The sequence below is a fragment of the Asterias rubens genome, chromosome 7, assembly GCF_902459465.1.
Source record: "Asterias rubens chromosome 7, eAstRub1.3, whole genome shotgun sequence".
Classification (NCBI taxonomy): domain Eukaryota; kingdom Metazoa; phylum Echinodermata; class Asteroidea; order Forcipulatida; family Asteriidae; genus Asterias; species Asterias rubens.
Window position 1 is genome coordinate 11141119 of NC_047068.1, and position 22799 is coordinate 11163917.

The following is a 22799-nucleotide window of genomic DNA, read 5'->3' on the forward strand; positions in this document are numbered from 1 at the left end:
TCAGCACGCTCCCTCAGGCAGGATACCAGTACAGTTATCATAAGACCACGCGGAATATCTCCCCATCCCCTGGTAACAAAACCAACGTCGGTTTTGATGGACGGCAACCAGTGAAAGGGGAGGCAACATGGCGGATGATTTGTCGTACGGTAAGTCAAAACATGTTCACACAAACCCACCCCTGTTCTTTAACCTCATGTGTAACTTTTCTAAAGTCAAAAAGTTGAAACAAGCTCCGGTATATAGGAGGTATTCAAATAACTATTTATTGTCTTCATTGCAGGTGTAGTGCCGGCGTATTATCGAGAGGTGTATGACATCGTTTGCCCGAACCCGCGGGATGGAAAAGTTGATCAAGATATGTTTGTGAAGATTCTTGTCAAGTCAAGTTTACCAAAGCAAACATTAAGTTCGGTGAGTTTTGTTGCAAGACACTTATTTTGTTTGTTTGTCCGTCGGAAGATATTTAAGACCGTAATATTGCAGTATGGATTGCAATACAAAACAAAAACAACATTGTCATTTATGTTTGAAGGATTGTTTGTGGTAAGAAGGGGAGGGGCGTGCATAATAATAATATAGCCCAGCTAGTGCAGTGGACGTCGCCAGTCTCCCATTTGGACCATGAATTTTGCACAGCTATTGACGTCCTGTTTGGGTTATTTTAAAAAGCTTTATTCTCTACAAAAATGCAAAGAGTTATTTTCCCCCTTTTTAATCTGATGTTAGAAGTCCATTCATTGAACTTCTGAATTTGAAAATGCTCACTTTAACTCGATCCAGTCATGCCAGTTCAACTTCAAATTCAATAACTGCATACGCTAACATAACGACAGTCCATGCTGACAGTGACACCAGACCTACCAAGACTCACTCATTAGGCGTGAGACATACGCATTTGGGCTCTGTCTCACACTTACACGCGCAGCAACCATTTTCTCATGCATGCAAGACCGGGAAAAACTAAAAAATAACGACAATGATCACAATGCATTGCCAAATCGCGCTCTCGCGTACAAAAAACGCAATCTACAAAGTTTACACAATCTTCAGATTGCATGCAGTTTATCAGAATCATCAACTTTAGCTGCCGTACAAACAGAGCGCAAATTTGCAGATTGCGCACGCTTTTGCTCTCCCATCAGGTTCAGCTAAAATTCGGCAGAGCGCAAAGTGCTTATTGTGCACAAGTTTGTCCGGATTCGTTTAGCAAATTCGTTCAATGCGCTCCACTAGCGAAGACACAACAGGCAGAAGTAGTGAGCGGAGATTTTGGACATCATTTTTAGTACCTTTTTTTTTGTAATTTTGGGGGGAAATAATTTGACACAATCGTACCTGTGTACCTCATGTGAGTTTTAACTATTCTGAAGAGGTTTTTGATGCATTTGGAACACATTTTTGTCCACAACTAAATTTCTGCAAGTGTTTTTGTTTTATTTTTGTTCAAAAAAAGAAAGAAAAAAAGTTGGGGGACGATTTCGACTTCTAAAAATTACATTTTTTTTCGGGGGGGGGGGGGGTATGGTGAGCTTTGAAAAATCTCATGGATAGCTGGCCTCTGGACTTGGCATCTCTGTGACACTATCACTTTATATTTATTTCTTTTTAATTTAAAATTTTACTTGAAAATGAAATAAAACACAATCTTGTCTTGTACAAATTGTCCTGCCCCGAACATAATGTACTTACATTCACACTTGAAATGCCTATATATGCCAAATGTATTGCTCTCAAATAATATTTTAAAGATGACGTGCAAATACAGAACTCGGCACATTTATCAGTGCAGTCATGGAGGAATAACATTTAGAATTGAACAATAATATAAATGAAATAATATGGTCAAATGAAAAAGCTGATCCTCCACTGAAAACAAAAAAAGCTGACTGAGGTATCAACACGAAATGTTGTATCTGTAATCTTATCAATCGGTCCAGTGTCCACAGTTCATGATAAACAAATGAGTCCAGTCAATAAATAATGTGAAAATTCCACTAAACATTAACTTATTGTATCCCATTTTATACACTAATCAAGATTGTGTCTGGTTGGAGTGGTTTCCTTCCCTGCTTCACTTCTGGGGACTGCTTTTGAGTTCCACCTCTGACCAGAGCCTTCCATTGTTTTGGCCCAACTTCATAGAGCTGCTAAGCACAAAAATTTGCTTAGCATGCAATTTCTTCCATGATAAAAAAACAGAATTACCAACCAATTTCCATTTGTTGCATATTGCTTGTTACTGGTATTCAGCTATTTTTTGCTTAGAATCCTGAAAATCACGTGGAAATTTGGTTAGTAATCCTGTTTTTATCAAGGCAAAAATTTCATGCTAAGCAAACTGTTGTGCTTAGCAGCTCTTTGGAATTGGGCCCTGATTGCAAGGATTTTACCCATAATGGGTTTTTCTCCTACATCTCTAAACAATCATTCATTGTTTCCTCTTTATCTTGTTATTAGCATTAAAGGCAGTGGACACTATTGGTAATTACTCAAAATAATTATCATCATAAAACCTTTCTTGATTATGAGAAATGGGGAGAGGTTGATGGTATAAAACATTGTGAGAAACAGCTCGCTCTGAAGTGCCATAGTTTTCGAGAAAGAAGTAATTTTCCACGAATTTGATTTCGAGACCTCAACTTTAGAATTAGAGTAACGAAATCAAGCACCATTATTATCTCGCAACTTTGACGACCGATTGAGCTAAAATTTTCACAGGTTTGTTATTTTATGCATATGTTGAGATACACCAACTGTGAAGACTAGTCTTTGACAATTACCAATAGTGTCCACTGTCTTTAATTGTGCTGTTGGATTTATGATGAAACAAATAAATAAATTATTGTACACTAAACTTCAAACCTGATACTTCAAAGGCAATTAACACAATGTCCCCTGGTCATTGCCTTTTTGCCCTTGAAATGCTCTGACAGTAGAAATTTACAATGTACTTTAACAGGGTGCCCTTGAAGGAGAAAATGCCCGAAGTGCTGGCATTGCCAACCTCGTTCCCAGGGGTGATAGATCTCGCTCGATCATAAACCCTGGAAGTGTAACTCCAAAATATCAAAATATAAGGGATATTACAATTAGTCCTGTGGTTGATCTGTTCTGTGTTGGGCGTTAGTTGCGCACACGCTGGATGCGCTGTGTGTAATAACAGTCATAAACTTGCCTTGGCGTTCAGTGTTGCGTGACATAAAACATAAATACGTACATCTTTATATGCACGCGTTTCAGCGTTTAGAGCTTTTTGAAGACGCACAGCATTTCATATTTTGCGCGTATATGATAGCCAATCAAATTCACGGATCGAAGTTTCCCTCCCAGGGGGTTAGAGACAAACACAGAGCTAGCGGACGATACAGCAAGCTGCCCATGGTAGCAAGGTTGTGGCATTGCCTTTTCAAAAACGAGGCATACAGGCCTGAAAGTGTTGGGTGCAGTATTGACAAAATCTGGCAAAAGTTTGCTAAATTCATACCTCACCTTGACAGACAAGCAAATTACTAACCAACCTGCCAGATGTACGTATGCCTTTTATCTTAAATTCTCAATCAATTAATTGGTTTCATTAAAAGAAAACAAAAAATAATAGGATGGCTAAGACTATTACTTCCTGTTTTTATCGAATGCAGGACAAGGTACATTTTCACTGTATCAACAATGATCAATGGAAATTACTTGTTTGTTTATTGTGTTGGATTGTCCAACTTGCATTATATAAACTTTGAACTCGTATCTAAATTGACTTGGTACAGGTGGAACAGTATCAGACTTTATGACCCTTTGAAAGTATTATCACTCACAGTGATAAGCATCTACATGTATCAACTATCAATCGCACAGTTGTTATGTATGGTGATCATGGGAACTTGTTTAAATTATTCTTTTTTTTATACACAAAACGAAAATATAGAACGGAAAAAGTCCATCAACGAAAACCGTTTGTGGGTGTGTTATAATCTGCAAAGTGCAAACCACAATATACATTTTGGGGCAAGCTGTTGGGTGAATATTTTTCTCCCATTCAATTTGTGCATTCATTTGATTGTATACAAAATGTGTATACAAATTATGCCAGAGTTTCCAGGAAAAGACTGGTTTACTGTTGGAATCAAAATGAACCAACCACATAAAAGAAGCCCTTAAAGGCATTGTTGGACACTTTTGGTAATTACTCCAAATAATTGTTAGCATAAAAACATACTTGGTGCTTTTTTTAGCATAAAACATTGTAATGTAAGAAATGTCTCACTTCGGAGTAATGTAGTTTTTGAGAAAGAGGTTATTTCTCACTCAAATATTAAAAGACTTCAGGCCTGAAGCCTTTTATTAGGCATCTGAAAGCACACAACTATGACTGACACTTGTATAATATCAAAGGCTTCCTGATGTCGTGGCTGGTAATAGCTGGTCATCAACAAGGCTGAAATACATGCATTACACACGAATGCCCATGAGTCATAAGCTGTGAACACTAATTGGGCATTGTTGGCATGTATGTGAGTATTTGATTTGGGGGATTTAGACCTTTTTACTTTTGAACTGAATTTGAGTTCTGTGAAAATTGTTACTATGAAATAAACAAATTGGAATGCAATATTTTTAATTTTTAGTGGAAAGGGGAAGATACAGGCCTAATGCTTCATTCTTTAAAGGACATGGGCACTAAGGCATTTCTCCTTCATGTAAAGGGCACTTGTAATTCTATGAGGAAATGTTTAAACTATTAAATTGGTCTGAAGCCTGGTCTAGAACCTTCTCTGGAACCTGGTCTGGAACCTGGGCCCAATTTCATAGCGCTTCTTAACGGTAAGCAAATTTTTTAGTCCTTACTGTAGCAGAAAAATTTGCTAAGGTGCAAGCGTATTACACGGGTTAGCAGGAGAAGTGGGTGGCCATATTGCGCGTTTACCATGGATTTGCATTGTGACATGTGTGATGTTATTTATTTTCATGCGGTAAACACCGTACGGTTAGATGGCCTTTTCGTGTGCTTGCGGTTAGCAGGGCTATGAAATGGAAATCGTGCAGTAAGCACAAAATCGGCCGCTAAGCAGCTCTATGAAATTGGGTCCTGGTTTGAATCCTGGTGTGGATCCTTGTCTGGAACCTGGCCTGGAACCCGGTCTGGTTCGGAACTTGGTCTGGAACCTTGTCTTAATTCCTTAAGTAGTAGAGTCTTACTAGGGTACCATAGCAGATTCCCTGTATATACTCAATGTCACTGATAGCTTGGTTTGAGAGGAAGAAAAACAAGATGGCTGCTCCCTGATAAAACCCTATATCCTGGCTGTCCAAATCCAACCTCAATCATTTTGTTTTATGTTTTGCAATTGATTACATAAATGTAGATATGGGAAGCTGCAGACAGCAAACAAGGCTACCTAACTAGGAATGGCCTGTACAAGGCACTGGCACTAACAGCACTGGCACAGCAAGGCAAACCCATCAGTGAGAAAATACTTGAAAATTATGGCAAAGAAGGTAAGTTTTTAATCTTTTAAAGCCATTGGACACTTTCGGTAAACAGTATTGCCCAAAGGCCCATGCTTCGTGTATCACAACTGATATAAAATAACAAACCTGTGAAAATTTAGGCTCAATCGGTCATCGGAGTCGGGAGAAAATAACTGGAAAACCCACCCATGTTTCAGCACGTTTCGCCGTGTCATGACATGTGTTTAAAATAAATGCGTAATTCTCGATATCCAGAATTGATAATTGTTTTAATGTTTTCAGAAAAAGTAAAGCATTTCATGGAATAACATTTCAAGAGAAGTCTTTCACCATTACCTTCTGTAAACCCTGTAGGTTGTTTGTAAATCTGTGAGCTTCTTTTTTCTTTATTCCGAAAGTGTCCAATAGCTATAAGTTCAGTTTTCACAAAGTCGTTTTTGTATTAAAATTGAGTTCCAATGGTGAGGTTTGTGGTAGCACCATGTGAAAATTTCTTTTTAGTTTTGTTGGTTCTTTTGGTTTACAACTCAAACAAGATGTTCACATGGTGCTACCCAAACCTCACCTAATTATACTCCCACCATGCAAAGTTTCAAATCCTACTTTAAATAGAGTTTACAATTCAGTCCTTTCTTTGTCAGTTTGTGTGGTTTGTGTAAATATTTTCACTCGTGTAATTGGCCTTGATGATGGCATACATGCCTGCTGTTGCACAATTATTTTTGTCCGTTCACCACATGATTTCATATTGCAGAGGAGGGGAGAGGTTACCAGCACAATTCACCCTCAGCCAATATCCTCAGCATCTGGCTTTATTTACAATTAAAACACTACACTGGGCTAAACATTATAACAACACTAGAGGATTATGCAAAGGATTTATTGTTCTAAAAGATGGGTCTTCAAGACCTTCTTAAACATTACTTAAGAGAATAAGCACGACGTATGGATTCGGGCAAGTTGTTTCATAGCTTTGGTGCTGCGCCAGTGTACTTCTTTGAGAACCAGAGTGATGTGATTGCAATTTATATCTTATGACAGAACTACCGAAGCCCCACCTCGGGGACCTCAGCGACCTAAGGACGCTTAGTGCTCAGGTCAGACGAGAGAAGAATCCCAACGTTCTCAACTTTTCCTACAAAGACCTTGTGGAGTTGGATTCCATTTCCATCAATCTAGTACCGGAGAAGAAAGGGCTTCTTTTAAAACATGTAGAATATGAAATTAAAAGTGAGGTAAGAACTAGGTAAAATCTGTTGTAAACAAATTGTCTTTTAGCAAAAATGTATAAAGGAGGATTGGAGTATAGTATCACTGAACAGAAATCTTATTGTTTTTTATTATCTTTATCATATGTTTCTGGTAATGAAACCAAGGATGCCCCTTAAGTGAATTTAATCACTCTTTTTTCGCAAGCCTGAGAAAACCTGTTAACCAAAGTGCTTATTACATGGATGTGGACCAGAAACACCGGGGTTAACCCCTATACTCTTCCACGATAAGTGTTCTGGCTTCTTTTACATGCCTTACCAATCCCAATACACAGAACTTACTGCTTAGTGTCACATCTGTAGGACATGATGGTTAAAAGTGTCTTGCTCAAGAACACAGGCGCCACGAACGGGATTGAACCCACACTCTGCTGATCAGAAACACCAGAGCTTGAGTCCAGTGCTCTTAATCGCTCGGTTTTAAACAAATATCTTGAGCGCTAACCCCCTATTAAACACATTGTTTAAGCCACCTAAGAGCAGACATGTTTACTGTAAGTTTGGATGGACTGCAGTAACAGACTGCAGAATGATTTCAATATCAATATTTCCCTGTGAGATTTACATTAGGTGGCATGTCTACACATCTGCGTACATTTTACATCAAGCCATGTTGTCAGCTAATTCTTTGAAAAACAATTACTCAACCCTTATTTGTTAACACTCTAGTCCAAAAACATTCCTTTTTAACCTTTCTTAGCTCCCTGGGGAGTATAAAGCCCTGAGCTGCCGTGGCGCTCCGGTGGCTTTTTCATACACAGTATCAATCTCTACCCTCGCAGGTACCCATTTTTACCGTTGGATGAAGAGAAGCAAATATAGAAAAGCATCGTCATGACTTAGCCACCACAACTTGAATTTGATGCTCTAAACCACTTGGCAATGACACCCTACAATTATTAATGTGTAGAAATGATGATGTTGTTACTTATTATTTCCTTGCAGTATCTTAAATCTTGTGTGATGCGAAGGTACAGTGACTTTGATTCCCTCTACGACATGCTGACATCTCGTTACCCGTACAGAATGGTACCCAGACTTCCACCTAAGAAAATGCTTGGAGGTAAGGCTAAAGAAGACTGGTGACTTGATCCCAATGTCATACAGTTGATTTCTTACTATTCTACAAGGCTAAGCAAATTCTAAGCTGGGAACCAGTTTCAAACGGCGTGTATTGCATATCTTTTTAGCTGGTAACCTGTTTCAGGCATGAATTTCTTTCTACTTAAGTCTGATTTCCGATGTTTTTGCCCTCGGAAAAACTTTGATTAAAAAGCCTGGAAAGTCTATTTGAACCTGTACCATGTGGAAAGATAGCTCAGCTCTTGTATTCAATAAAATGTGCCCGAAGGACCAAGTATCATGCCTGCTGTTTCTGCTTAGCAAGTTTGTGTGATTACAACCTTTGGATTGTAATCACAGCCCGATTTCCAGGCTCTTCTTACCTTTAAGCAAAGAATCGGTGCTTTTGGAAGCAGGGAATTTACACCAAGCGTTTTTCACAGGTTAGCTGCACGGTAAGCTGAGAACAGTGATCATAAATGCAGAATGCAGCGGTAAGCAGAGCCATAAAATTGGGCCCAGTCTGTTGTCATTTGATACAAGAGGAAAAACAGATGGCATCATCAGCAGTGACTTACTAATCATCCCCATCATTACAAGGGACTATATGGACAACGCTTCAATATTTATTTGAAATCGTCTGCCTGACAGATGTTATTTCAGTTACCTTGGCAACACGATATTCTGCACTTGTTCCTAGTTTAATTTTTCTTTCACTGAACTGTTTGTCTCTTATTTCAGCAAACCGTGAATTCATCGAGGGACGGCGGAAGGCCTTGGTCCGATTTATGACCTTGGTCGTTAGGCATCCTGTATTTCACGGGAGTGACATCATTAGGTATTTCCTCACTTATCAAGGATCGGTGAGTTTTTTTCAATCTTGGTGTTGGCTTAAAGGCAAAGTATACCTTCAGGTTGTGGCACCGTTTGATTGTCTTAGTCCTATATAAATGTAGATGTACATTAAAACTAACCTGTGAAAGTTTAATTTCGTATTTTTGATATATCGTCGAAAACCATAAACTGATAATGTTCTCACTGATAATGTTCTCACAGAAAGAATAATCTGTGGAGTTAAAGGAACACGTTGCCTTGGATCGAGTAGTTGGTCTTTGAAAAGCGTCCTGTAAATGTTTGTTATAAAATCGGTATGGTTAGAAAGATGTTGTAAAAGTAGATTACAATGATCTACACAAATATGCCTCGAAATTGCGTGGTTTTCGTTTTACCTCGTCGACAAACACGGTCGGCCATTTATGGGAGTCAAAAATTTGACTCCCATAAATGGCCGACCGTGTTAGTTCGCGACGTAAAATAAAAAAAACGTGCAAATTTGAGTGATACTTGTGTGGATCATATAATCTACTTTTAAAACATCTTTCTAACCATATGCATTTCATAACAAACGGTTTCAAAAGCTTTTCATAGACCACTTTGTCCGATCCAAGGCAACGTGTTCCTTTAAGTTTTTATACTATCAAAAGCTCTTCACTGCTCAGTACCAAGTAAATTTTTATGCTAAAAATTATTTTGAGTAATTACCAATAGTGTCCCGTGCCTTTTAAGGGAGAACGTTGGCGCTAAACTGATTTTCATTCCTATCAGGACATACAACACAGAATCAAGGAGCAATTCCGAAGCGTCCCAGACGAGTACGTGACCAGCCCCCTCGCCCTGACAGCCAAGGACTTGGTGCCCATGGACACCCAGATTCAGTATGGTAACGCCAGGGAGCACATTAAGAAACTTTTCAACAGTGTCAACCAACTCAAATGCATCGTGGATCAAATGACCATCAGATCAACAGGTGAGGGCGCTATTCTCGTCGGGAACTCATTTTCACCAGAATGAGGATCTAGACTAGCACATCATGGCCAATTTACAACCACGAACATGCTTCCAGAGTTGAACAAAAATATTCTTTTTCTAATCACTAGAAATAAAATAGTTCAACACTTACCTAAAAATCAACCATCCAGATTTCTGTTGTAAAAGGACAGCAAAAAACAAACATTCAGGACTTCAGAATGTAACGAGCAGAACTTCTTTGTAACACTGCTCTTTGTTACGGGGTTAGACTGTATTTATTCGAAAAAATATTTGCAAAGAGTAGAATGTGTTGAATACAAAATTTAAAAAGAGAGTTTAATTCTTTGATTCTCTGTTCATGCAGTTTCGTAAAGTGTTGGGACTACCTTTTATTTTCCCCAGTGTGAGATAATAAAGTTAGTATCTTACATGTATCTTATCTTCCTTGGATATCTCTTTCATTGCTCATAATGCTACACAGAAGTTGTCTCCTTGAGTTGAACCATAGGCCTACTTATAATCATTTACAGTTGGTTTATATTATGGTGAAAATTCACATTATTTGTTTGGTCTGTCAGACAGTCAAACCCAAATCTATGAAATAGCTTTAGGCTCGTACCTCCTCACCGAGAAAAAACCACCACCCTCGACCTGACTTGATTTCCCGAGAGATCCCACCTGGTAGATGTTTCCAGCTTCCTAATCTGATTCTAATCTGTCTCAACAGCCAGCGCCAGCGACATGTTAATGATGGCCAAGGAGTTGAACACCCTCGGCAGTGAGACGCAGATTGCATCAACGTGGGCCATGGGGATCAACGAATCTTGGCCAAAGATCAAGACCGGCCTCAAGGCCATCTCGGTAGAGTTTGCTGCCCTCAGTGATAAACATGCAACGCAGGTGAGCTTCTCTACATAGGGTCTGGATGTTATCAAACTGTGGTTAAAGGCACTGGACACTATCGGTAACTACTCAAAATAATATAGCATCAAAAATAACTTTTTAATGATCAATGGAGTGCTTTTGATAGTATAAAACATTGTGAGAAACGGCTCCCTCCGAAGAAACGTAGTTTTTCGATTAGATTTTGAGGTCTCAAAATCACGCATCTGAAAGCATGTGCGTCAAGGGCGTTTTTTACTTCCAGTATTTTCTCGCAACTTTGACGACCAATTGAGCATAAATTTTCTAAGGTTTGTTATTTTATGCATATGTTGAGATACACCAAGTGAGAAGACTGGTCTTTGACAATTACCAATAGTGTCCAGTGCCTTTAAACAGTGCCCCATGATCGTGGCAATAGCTTATCTTCACTCAGGATTTCCTTAGTATGCCTGTCAATGTATGACCTTAACCATGTTAAAGGGGTTTGGGTCATTTTTGTGCGACACAAAACACAAACACCCACAGATTTACATTAATCTTACACAGTTTGAAAATATTACTTGCTGATTCAACAGCCTATTACATTTTTTTTTTTGAAGGGCAAAAGAGAAGACAACAATGTTGCAGAGCGGTTAGCTTTAATTCTAGACCTCTTACAGTCTTATAAGGTGAGTGAGTATTTTTTTTATTTTAAGTTTGGCCAAATGGTGCTGAATTGAAACAAGATATACTTGGTGTTTATCTTGGTTTTTAATGCCCTAATGTGCAATCTGGAGCATTATAAATTCTTTTAGATGATTTTTGTTTTGTGTTTTTAATTAGTAATTTAAAAATTACAGTCTCCTGACGATGACTAGAGCAAGCAAGTCGAAACGTTGAGACCAATTTAAGAACTGACCCCCGCGATAGTACAGTTAACCACGATCCTATTAACTAAAGTAGTAGTCCCAGCTTATTTTCTTACCCATCCGCCCGGGTAATAGTTAAAGAGCAGGACATTTCTTTTCAGAACTGAGAAGTCTCCCGAACCCCCGAACATCTCCTCCGCGGTAGTAGAATAAAGCAAGACAGTTCTCAAAGAACAAACTCTACCTGGCAAGTAGATACACACATGGTGTTACCGCAAACCAAATATACATTGATACCTCACCATGCAATACCTCAAATCCAGTTTAAAAATTAGTATTATTAATTGTATTTTGTATATCAGCTACCATTAGCACATAATCAGCATGCAAATCACTAGCTTGTGCATGGGGAGAACCAAGCAGTCTATTCTCAAAGCTCGCTCGCAGTTGAACACTTTTGACAATCCAGGGTGCGCCAATAACTGTTTCGATCACTGTTTAACCAATGGCGAAGTCAACCGAAAACAGTTAATGGTTAGGACCACCAAAACGCACCTCTGGCTTTTAACAAACACAGCTTTAACCCTCTCAATACAAATCGTTCAACCTCTTGTTAAGAACTTGTTTAACCTTTTGATTGCAATCTGTACAATTATTCACAGGACTCGGGGAAAGTACTGAGTATATAGTGCTAACACACATTGGTGTATGGGTAAAAATACCCAAATTAATAATCTATACAATGTTTTGAAAGTAATAATGTACTTTGCCTACGATGCAGGATCTTTGCGACCGACATGAGAAGGGTGTTCTGAAGGATCATCAGAGCGCTTTGGCCAAGATGGGCAACATCAAGAAGAAGAAGATGTCAGCAACAATCCGAGGCTCAGAACATGTCGGAGAAGTGGAACAGCTCGAATCTAGGATAATTGAGGTCAGAACTCAAAATGGGGGTCATATCAAGGTCATATCAAGAGAGTGACCTTTGTCACTGAGTGTTTACACTGGGGTATATTTTCTCATATGACTGCATGTGTCATTGGCTAATGTATTGTGTGTCATTGGCAGCTGTCTTACTTTATTGCATGTCAATTGCCACTGTCTTCGTGTCATTGTCTTTGTCATTGGCTACTGTCCTATTTCATTATTGTGTCATTTGACACTGTATCATGTGTTTGTAAGTGTCATTGCCCACTGCTGTGTCAATGCCTGTTTCATTTGAAAACATGCTGTCATTTGCCCATGACAGCTGCAAACCTGTACTATGTCATTGTCTGTAGCATTGCCTGTAGCATTGCCTGTGTCATCGGTCATGGTTTGATGTCATTGCCTGTGTCATTTGCCACTGTCTTATATCTTTGCCAGTGTCATTGGCCACAGTGCTAGGTCATTTGACAGTGTGGTTTGCCACTATCATATGTCAATGCCCTATAGCATTGCCTGTGTCAGTGGTCACAGTCTAATGACATTTTCAGTGTAATTTGCCACTTTCTTGTATCTTTGCCAATGTCATTTGCCAGTGTATTATGTCATTTCTTATGTCATTTGCCACTGCACTATGTCATTTGCCATTGGCTGATGTCATAGCCTGTGTCGTTGATCACACTCTTATATCATTGCCTGTGCCATTTGCTATTGATGTACTGTATTGTTGTATGATAGAAAGTTACAAATGCCTGCTCATCTAATTTCCTGTAGGATTTTTTCTTTATTGTACTAACTACTGAAATTTCCTCCTGTCTCACTCAAACATAGTGTTACAGTCATAAGATGGACATTTGAATTTCAATAACCTTTCAAATAGAAACTTTCTTAACTCCTTGCCTGATATTTGTTCCCCTTGTTCCTGTGCAAGAGAAATATCTCTTCCTACCTTCAGCTTCCCTCCGTTATTTTCATCTTAAATATTTTCTTCTTGAAGGCTCTAATACCAAAAGTGGCTTTAAGCTTCGTTTAGGGCGAATCTGCATACATTTTGCCCACTGAGCTCCCTAGCCGACCCAGATCTTTTGTCCTTTTATCCTTCATGTTTCTTTTTATCTTCTGATGTGCTACTGTATCTTTTAATTTTTGTATAGTGTTTTTTTTTTAGTGTAGTATTTGTATGTTCATTGTATTTAAGAATTCCTTTCTGCCTAGTGCAATTAAGCTTTTTAACAGTAGATGGTCGAGATAATTTGGTTCACTTCTATTTTTTGTACTTTCTTACGTGCTCACAATCTTTATAATTGTGTATATCTGTCAATTGTAATTTTTATTCATGTTGTACATTATTGCTATTATGCCTAGAGTATGTAATGTAGTCTCCTTTACACAGGGAACTTTTTTTCTTTTTTCATGACAATAAATATTTGTAATCTTAATCTTTAATCTATTGGTATATATTAACGCTAGTTTTTTACTGTTCGTTGTACTCTATGCCCACATATTAAGTAATATACGTGTTCATTTGGCACCCATTTGCCAGTATGAATAGAAATTTCCATATTTGTTTTAAGTGTGGCCGATAAATGCTATCTTATGTTATCTAATCTCCTTATTTCTTAAGAACATGAATTTCTTCTTGTTAAAATTATTTTAAAAAAAAACAACAATTTATTTTGTTCTGATTTTGTTCTTTTTTTTTTCTCCCCCGTTCATCAAACAGCAAGAGAGCCAGATTATGACGATGGAGAACAGAAACTATTTTTCCCTACACTGCATTCAGATGGAGACGCAACTGGTCCACGCTAACATCGACATTCTAGCTGAGGTGGTACAGGCACTAGCCAAGACAGAGCTGCAGGGTCACAAAGAGGTAAGAATTGTCCTCTTTTCGTAACCGGAAATCCATTGTTTGTACGGTTTGGTTACATTTATTTGAATGGGAGGAAATTAAAAAGGTCACGATAAAGGTCTATAAAGTGAGATTTGGGGTTGAAATATATTGGGGTTTTTTTTCCTATCATTTTCAATCATGTATCATACCACGAATGCAGAGCCATATATTCAGAGAGTGATGACCGCTTGCGAGTAGAAGCCAGTATGTGTCAAATACAAAAATTCGTGGACGAATACAGTCTGCCCATCGGGTTGTGCTGCACTTGGACTGAAAATGGTGTCCAGCAATAGCGTGACCAAATAAAACTGGTCCTTCTATGTTGCAACTCTCTCAATACACAGCTCGGCATAAATGCACTCACATGCTTGACTTTAACATCTTACTCTGCTTCTTTTCTTCCCCTGGTGCACATTTACCATCCAGCTAACGCAAGTTTGGGAAGATACCACCACAAAAGTAAACACTCACATGTCCGCAGACTCAGCATCCCCTTGACCCCAGCTCAACTACCCCCTCGCCCCCCACCTGATCATTTTATGTCAAGAAAAGTCACATGCAAGATCCGGTTACAGCCAGTTCTTTCCAGATCCGGTTACAGCCAGTTCTTTCCAGATCTGGTTACAGCCAGTTCTTTCCAGATCCGGTTACAGCCAGTTCTTTCCAGATCCATCCAGTTTCATCTGGCATCTTCATGGCGACACACAGGTCATAGTACGCCCTCACTGCCATGCTGGGCTCATGGGGAAAGTCATTTCATCATAAACCACCATGGATTGAGTTTGCTTTTTCTAAATTTTGTAAATTTATTTTATTTGTATTGACAGAAAGAAATTTTATGAACTTTTTTTTAATGGGTCAAAAGAAAGTGCAGGTTAAACTTTAAAACCATTTTGAACTTTAAAAAAAAAAGCATTATGGCTCTACGAATCAACTTTAAGTTTTTGTGTTCTTCCAAAAACCAAATGGCTAGCCATCGTCATCGAGAAGGTTTCTGATGATTTTGGTTCACAACTTTTGAGTGTGTTCCAAATGATCCCAAATCCACATAAGCTTGGCGATATCACGATATTATCGAATATCGCGATATTAATTTGGAAACGATTTCGATATCGGTTCGATTTGGTTTTAATCGAAATATCGATATATCGCGATATCGATTAAACATCGCAATATCATGATGTATTTGCTAGCTGAGACATCTTGCACCCCATAGGTTTGGAGTAAAACCAGGTCATTAGAACACCTCTCTTATGCTTTGACTGTCTCTTCTACAACTTTCACTTGGAGTTTGAAGACTGATGATGTCAAATTTAATTAATCGCGATTATATCGAATATCGCGATATATTGTCGGCGATATATCGTGAATAAAATAAATCTATATCGCCCAAGCTTAAATCCACATTCAATTCAGGGCCCATTTCGAAAGCGCTGTTTAAAAGGTTTAGGTACTTTTTGTAGGACACAAAACACGAGGTCCACAGATTTACATTAAACTTACACAGTTTGAAGATAATGCTGGTAGAAAGCTTCCCTTAAAATATTACTCGCTGAGGTGCTGTAGCTTTCGAGAAACGAGTAAAACATTGTCACCAAAATAATTGTCGTCTCAGCGAGATCCAATTTTAGCATGTACAACATATTTACTAGTATTGGTATTTAAATACCAGACCTGGTAAATCTGTTGTACATGCTAAAATAATTGTTGTATCCTGAGATGACAAAGCTGTCCTTAAATTTTATCAGAAGAGTATAGGGCATGGGTTTATTTTTGGTTTATTTAGTGTGCCAATTAAACTTGCAATCTTTGCAGCTCGGAACTGTGAGCTTGGACCCTGGGCACATTTGCATCAGTAAAGCTCTTAAGGCAGTTTCTAAGCGAATGCCTCTGCTAAGCAAAATAATAACAGGGCACAGGTCTTAACAATATGAATGACACGGCATTGTGGTTGGTAACCTGCTTTTGATAAGCAGTATTTTTCCGCGCTTAGCTATTTTTGGTACTTTCCCGTTTTATGAAATCGGGCTGTGGATTTGGTCACGAAACAACACTGTATCACACTCTTCAATCATTTTCAAGCTCATAATACTCTTCATCAGGCATGATATTCTTCCTATTTAATTCTGATTTCCGATTGTTTTTTTTACCCTAGAAAAAAATCAGTGATACACGAAGTGTGGGACTTGGACAATACTGTTTACCGAAAGTGTATATTGGCTTTAAAGCCAACACCATGGTTACATGTAGCTCATGCATCCCTCTACTCGTCACATTTTCCTACTTTTTTTCCAAAACCAAATTTCAGGTCTGCTTCATTGAACTTGTATTATATTTGTACATTCCAATTACAAGGGTTTGAGCTCTACCCCAAAATGTAAATTCACTTATAGCTATCCTAGTTTATTATAAGGACGTTTATGTGATATGGATTGTTGATCCACTGTTGGGTACTGGTTGAGTCAAAAAGAAGTTAACTGCAATGTATGATTAAAGACACTGGACACTATTGGTAGACCAGTCTTCTCACTTGGTGTATCTCAACATATGCACAAAATAACAAACCTGTGAAAATTTGAGCTCGATCGGTCGTCGGAGTTGCGAGATAACTATGAAAGAAAAAACACCCTTGTCACACGAAGTTGTGTGCTTTCAGATGCTTGATTTCGAGACCTCAAGTTCTAAACGTGAGGTCTCAAAATCAAATTCATGGAAAATTACTTCTTTCTCCAAAACTACATCACTTCAGAGAGAGCTGTTTCTCACAATGTTTTATACTATCAACCTCTCCCCATTACTCGTTACCAAGTAAGGTTTTATGTCAAAAACTATTTTTAGTAATTACCAATAGTGTCCACTGCCTTTGAACAATTTTTTTTAAACAGACACTCAAAACCCAAGAGATGCACATATAAAACAAGCATTTTTTCCTGCTCATCTGAAGAAGAAAAAACAAATTAATTTTGTTTTTTTACCCATACACCGATGTGTGTAAGCGCTGTATACCCCCCAAAAAACCATCACATGCATGTTACTCAGGTGGGATTCGTACCCACGACCCTTGCAATTCTAGAGCAGTGTCTTACTAACTAGGAAAAACATGAAAACAAGTTCGATCATTTCTAAGAGACGTTTTGCCTGCTTTACTGAAAGCTTTCATATGTGTAGCTGTCCATGGAATGTTAACGCTAGACTGAATCTAAACATCTGAGTAAGTAGCAAAGGATATAAAAAAAAGTCATTTATTTGTTTTGTCAAGTATTCCGTGGACAGCTTGCAAAATGAACACCTTGATTAAAATAGACATAACTCCTCTTAGGAATGATTAATTTCTTTCAGACTTTTTTGTAATAAGCAGGATAAGTAGGATTTGAAACTTTGCATGGTGGAAACAAGATATAGAACAGTTTGCGGTAACACCATGTAATGACTATCTAATAGTCATTACATGGTGTTACCGCAAACTCTTCTATATATAATAAGCAGGAGTGAGTGCTTGTTACTGGTAAATATATTTTTACTGAACTTTTGAGTGTCATTTGATTGTTTTGAAAGACATCACCGACCCCGGTCAACTTCTTTGTGACTCGCCCTGTACTTCATAAAGTGGTGATTATTGTAGGCATGAGAAGATGCTGGATAGGCGTTGTAGTTAGGTTATTTCAAGCTTTTTGGGGAAATTCCAACCACGCTGTATCCACGATTATTGCAACTTCACACAGCACTTTAAGGGAAGGTACAACATTGTCCCTTTTTTAAACAAGAACAAATAATTTGTGTACACAACAAAAAATAGTTTGTATTTTTGTAAAGTATTTCTGGGTGTTGTTCACATCAGGTTTATTTTAGTACTGGTAAAAGCAGGCAGGAAGTTCAGCCTACTTTAAGTTTAATCATACTTTTGCCGTTTGATTTATTACATTTTTTTAAATTTATTTTTGGGGGCCTTGGAAAACCCTGTGAAATATTTAAAAACACAAGTCTATTAAAGCCTATATATTTACCATATAATGGCCAGGCCATGTACTAAACACAAGTATCCTACTTTTGTTCTACTTTTGTAAGGGCCAAATATTATGCTTGTTTAACATTGCAACAAAATTAATCAACCATCATTTTTGGAGTCGTCAAATTGCGCCATTTCTCAAGTTCGGCAGTATTTTGGACAAAAATCGCTCTCAGGATCGGTATTTCTTTCACAGGAAATAATTTTTCAGCTTGCAACAAATCCCTTCATCCAAAACCCTGTTAATCAATAATAATAAAAAAAGTGGCTTCGTATATAGCGCACATATCCGTCACTAGTGACGCTTCTGGCGCTGTTACATAGTAGTTGCTATATAGGCATAGTAAAGGTTGGCAGGGTAACACCATGTAATGATAATCTCTAAATGAGTTGGGGTGGTTCTGAAAAGAAACATTGGTTGTCTTCTGCGTTGTTGTTTGTCTTTAACAATTTACTGAATGCACATTTAATATCTGCAGTTATTCGAGCTGTGGGAAAAAATCGAGCCGCAAGTTGAAACGCTGAGAGCGACCGGAGATGGTGATCTACCGTCCTCACCGACTACCCCTACCTCACCAGGTCTATTATCATCTGGTTCCTTTTAAACCCTGACTAGGTCATGTTAGGCTTGACCTAGGCCTAAGTTTATAGACCTGCTTAAGCACAGAAAGTAGCTTAGCACAAAAGCAGGACCCAACTTCATAGAGCTGTTTTAGCAGAAAATATTGCTTAAAAAGTGTCTGCTAAGCAACAACAAGCAGGATACCAGTCTCAGATGCTACATGTGAAATGGTGTTTTAGCTGGTTACTTTTTTTGTGGTATGTATATTTTTAAACTGCTTAGCTTGTTTTTTGTGCTTAAGCAGCTCTTTGACCTCTGGTGTGCTGACCATTTAAATTACCATCCAAAATATGTCACATGTACCGTTTGTGATTGATAACCTACTCATATTATTCTTGGCAAAAATTTGTAAAGCAATATTTTCTGCTTAAGGCATGTAAGGAGCTGTATAGAACTGGGCCCAATTTCATGGAGCTGAGGTGCTAAGCATAATAAAATAATTTGCTCCAGAATAAGGTTACCAGCCAAAACTGCCATTCCAAATGTATCATTTGTGGCTGGTATCCTGTGTATTTGTAGGTAAAGCAGAACATTTCTAAGTAGTTTTCCCACATTGGTTGCCCCACATGGTTGTCCCACAAGGTTTTGTTTCTTTATGAAAGTGGGCCCTGGGCCCAATTTCATAGCGCTGCTTAACGGTAAGCAAATTTACGTGCTTATTGTAGCAGAAAAATTGTTGCTTAAGCCTTAGCGTATTTCACAGGTTAGCAGAAACATTGGGCGGCCATATTGCGTGTTTACCGTGGATTTGCATTGTGACGTAATGAAATCGCACAGTAAGCAAAAAATCTGCCGCTAAGCAGCGCTCTGAAATTGGGCCCTGGTGTGTAGATTACTGTAGGAGTGATGCCTTCAAATGTTCTTCTCAATGTAACTTAGAGCTGGAGTTTGTGATTTTAATGAATGAAGTAACCAAAAACCAAAATTTGTGAACAGACACATCTCTAGTGTTTACATTTTTATTTTAGTTGGTGTCCTCTTTTAAAAACTTGTTCGGCGCAATTTGTACTTACTTTAAGTTGAAGGTACTGGACATGTTTGGTAACTGTCAAAAGACCAGTAGGCCATTCTCACTTGTTGTATCCCAACTTATGCAGCAAAGTTGCAAGAGAATTATGAAAGAAAAAACACAATGTTGTGAACTTTGAGATGCCTAGTCAGGCATTTGAAGTCTTTCAATATTTGAGTGAGAACTAACCTCTGTCTCAAAAACTACATTACTGTAGAGGGAGCTATTTCTCACAATGTTTTATACTATCAATAGCTCTCCGTTGCTTGTTATATAATCAGTTTTTATGCTAACAGTTATTTTGAGTCATTAAATCACCAATAGTGTTCAGTACCCTTAAGCAGCTGAACTTCCTAAATTGGGATATAATTCAACCCGGATTGGGACACTTTTGGATATCAAAGTCTCCTTTTGGGGTTTAAAAATTAAGTCTTTATCCCTGAGGTTTTAACATCCCTCAAAGGAAACTTTGACAACAAAATGTTGACATATATTCATGTGAGTGATGTGAATGTGCCTTGTAATTTGGATGGTTGTGTCAAATTAAAGACACTGGATACTATTGGTAAATGTCAAAGACCAGCCTTCTCACTTGCTGTCTCTCAACATATACATAAAATAACAAACCTGTGAAAATTTGAGCTCGATTGGTCGTCGGAGTTGCGAGATAACTATGAAAGAAAAAAACACCCTTGTAACATGAAGTTGTGTGCTTTCAGATGCTTGATTTCGAGACCTCAATTTCTAAACTTGAGGTCTCGAAATCCAATTCGTGGAAAATTACTATTTTCTCGAAAACTACTCCACTTCAGAGGGAGTCGGTTCTCACAATGTTTTATACGACCAACCTCTCCCCATTACTCGTTACCAAGTAAGGTTTTATGCTAATAATTATTTTGAGTAATTACCAATAGTGTCCACTGCCTTTAAAGTTTGTGTAAAACTGACATTGGTTGTAGAAAGGGTTGATACTCAACTAGTGATCTATGTACAAATACAAAATAAAGACTTGAGCAGTATCTTAAGTCTAGGCTGCCCCATCTACCTATAGATATATTTCAATATCAATAAGGCTGAAACGTGTAAAGCCCAGTTCATACTTCCTGCGAATGCAAATGTGATATAAATGTTGACATCACATATTCACAATAAATATAGTTTGCAGCAGTTGAGTTGCGCTCAACTCTCTAGCAAATATCGCTGCGAAAACAGAGTTGTGACGTCAAATTCGCATCGCAGTCGCATTCGCAGGAAGTATGAACCAGGCTTTACTTGATTGACTTTTTTTGTTATTTGTTTCAGAAAAATCATAGAGTAACGAAAACTAACGACACCAACTGCTATAATTGCTGGTATTGGTTTTGTTTTGGTTTTCACCATGTGTTGTAATTTCACTCTCTTTTTGATTTATCAGAATGGTTCTGAACAGGAACCTTTATTGTATGTGGTTCTTACAAGTACTGTATGTGGTTCTTATTCTGGCCTACTCTAGTCTTAATCAGGAAACTTAGTCTTAGAGCAGGCTTGTAGTAGCATCAAGAAGACAATAAAGTTCTTGGTCCCAAACAAGAACTTTGGTTGTAAATGTATGTGGTTCTTACAAGAAGTGTATGTGGTTCTTACTCGAGCCTACTCTAGTCTTCATCAAGGAATTAGCAAAGGCTGGTAATTTTGAGAAGACAACAAATATCTTGGTTCTAAACAAGAACTTAAATTGTAGGTGGTTTTTACATGAAGCGTATTGGTCTTACCATTAGCCTACTCCAGTCTTTATCAAGAATCTTAGAACAGGCTGTGGAAACACTGAGAAGACATTGTGGTCCTTGGTTTTAAACAAGAGCCTTAATTCTTACAAGAACTGTATTGGTCTTTATACAAGCTTACTTTTTAGTCTCATCAAGAAACTAGAACAGGCTTGTTTTAACCTTGAGAAGATACTACAGTTCTAATAAGAATTGCTATCGCTAAAAGTTCCTATGAAGAACTGCATCGGTCTTTACACAACTCTTTAGTCTTAATGAAGGAACTAGAACAGGCTCGTTGCATCTTTAAGAAAATAATACAGTTCTTTTAAGAACCGCTATCCTTAACAGTTCCTTTGAAGAAAGATAACTGTAAGTCACACTCAAGGATAGTGAGATACCGACATATTGTTTTACAAAAAATAGTAGCTTTTTATATAGCGCTCATTTCCGTCACTCAGTGACGCTCAAGGCACTTCAAGATTCAGTATTTCCTGCAAGGTATGTGGGACTACTTTTGAGTTATGAGACCTACTCCTTTTACATAGCACCATGTAGTGGTTTAAAGGCAAAGGTGCTGTGGCGCAAAATTCTGCCAATCGAACCAGGATCACCGGGGTGAACCCCTTCTCTTTTCGCTACGTGCACTGGGTTCTTTTACGTTTGTTACACAACACAAGGGACCAATGGTTTTACGTCCCATCCCAAGGGCAAAGCAATCATTGTTAAGTGTTTTGCTCAAGGACATACATGTAAGTGTCATGACACGCAACAAATGGTACAAATTTTCTTTATCGATGCACTTTTGTAATCAACCTTGCCGATGGACACTATCAAATGATGCAAAAATTGTTATCATTCATCATGAAACTGACAATAATATTGATTTGTTACCACCAATTTTTTACCGAAAGATTTGATTGGTTCAGATCAGTGACTCTAAGTTTAGTGTTTTGCATATGATGCATTACTTGTTTTATTGCAATGTTTAGAAATGTAGATGGTATATTAAGTTGATATCAAAATATTGTTTAGTTGGGGCATTACCTTTATTAAAAATTTTAGTTTATTATTTCTGAATTAGGATTGGTCATAATGCTTCATCCGTTTGACCATTCTGGTGCAACCAGCTTGTGACTGTAATTTTCTCCACAAAAGGTTACAACAGTCTTTGACCATGTGGACTTGTTAAATAGATTATGAAATACTTCTGTACATATATAATCACGTTTTCAAAGGCGATTTGATAACTCAAATATTA

The 22799-nt window shown here is 38.0% G+C and overlaps 1 protein-coding gene across 2 annotated transcripts; it reads left to right on the forward strand.

Moving 5' to 3' along the window:
* Window positions 1–71: 71 nt before the first annotated feature.
* On the forward strand, window positions 72–19204 carry LOC117292654 (sorting nexin-8-like). 2 transcript variants are annotated; one of them, XM_033774788.1, is made up of 12 exons: window positions 72–149; window positions 284–414; window positions 5361–5493; window positions 6508–6701; window positions 7683–7800; window positions 8541–8662; window positions 9405–9606; window positions 10336–10508; window positions 11093–11161; window positions 12123–12275; window positions 13989–14138; window positions 18645–19204. In XM_033774788.1, exons 1-12 carry the CDS (start codon window positions 128–130, stop codon window positions 18768–18770), a joined length of 1593 nt encoding a protein of 530 aa, XP_033630679.1. In that variant the 5' UTR covers window positions 72–127; the 3' UTR covers window positions 18771–19204. The 2 variants fall into 2 exon arrangements, with proteins under 2 accessions (XP_033630679.1, XP_033630681.1); XM_033774790.1 differs by lacking the exon at window positions 18645–19204 and adding an exon at window positions 14586–15290.
* The last annotated feature ends 3595 nt before the right edge of the window (window positions 19205–22799 follow it).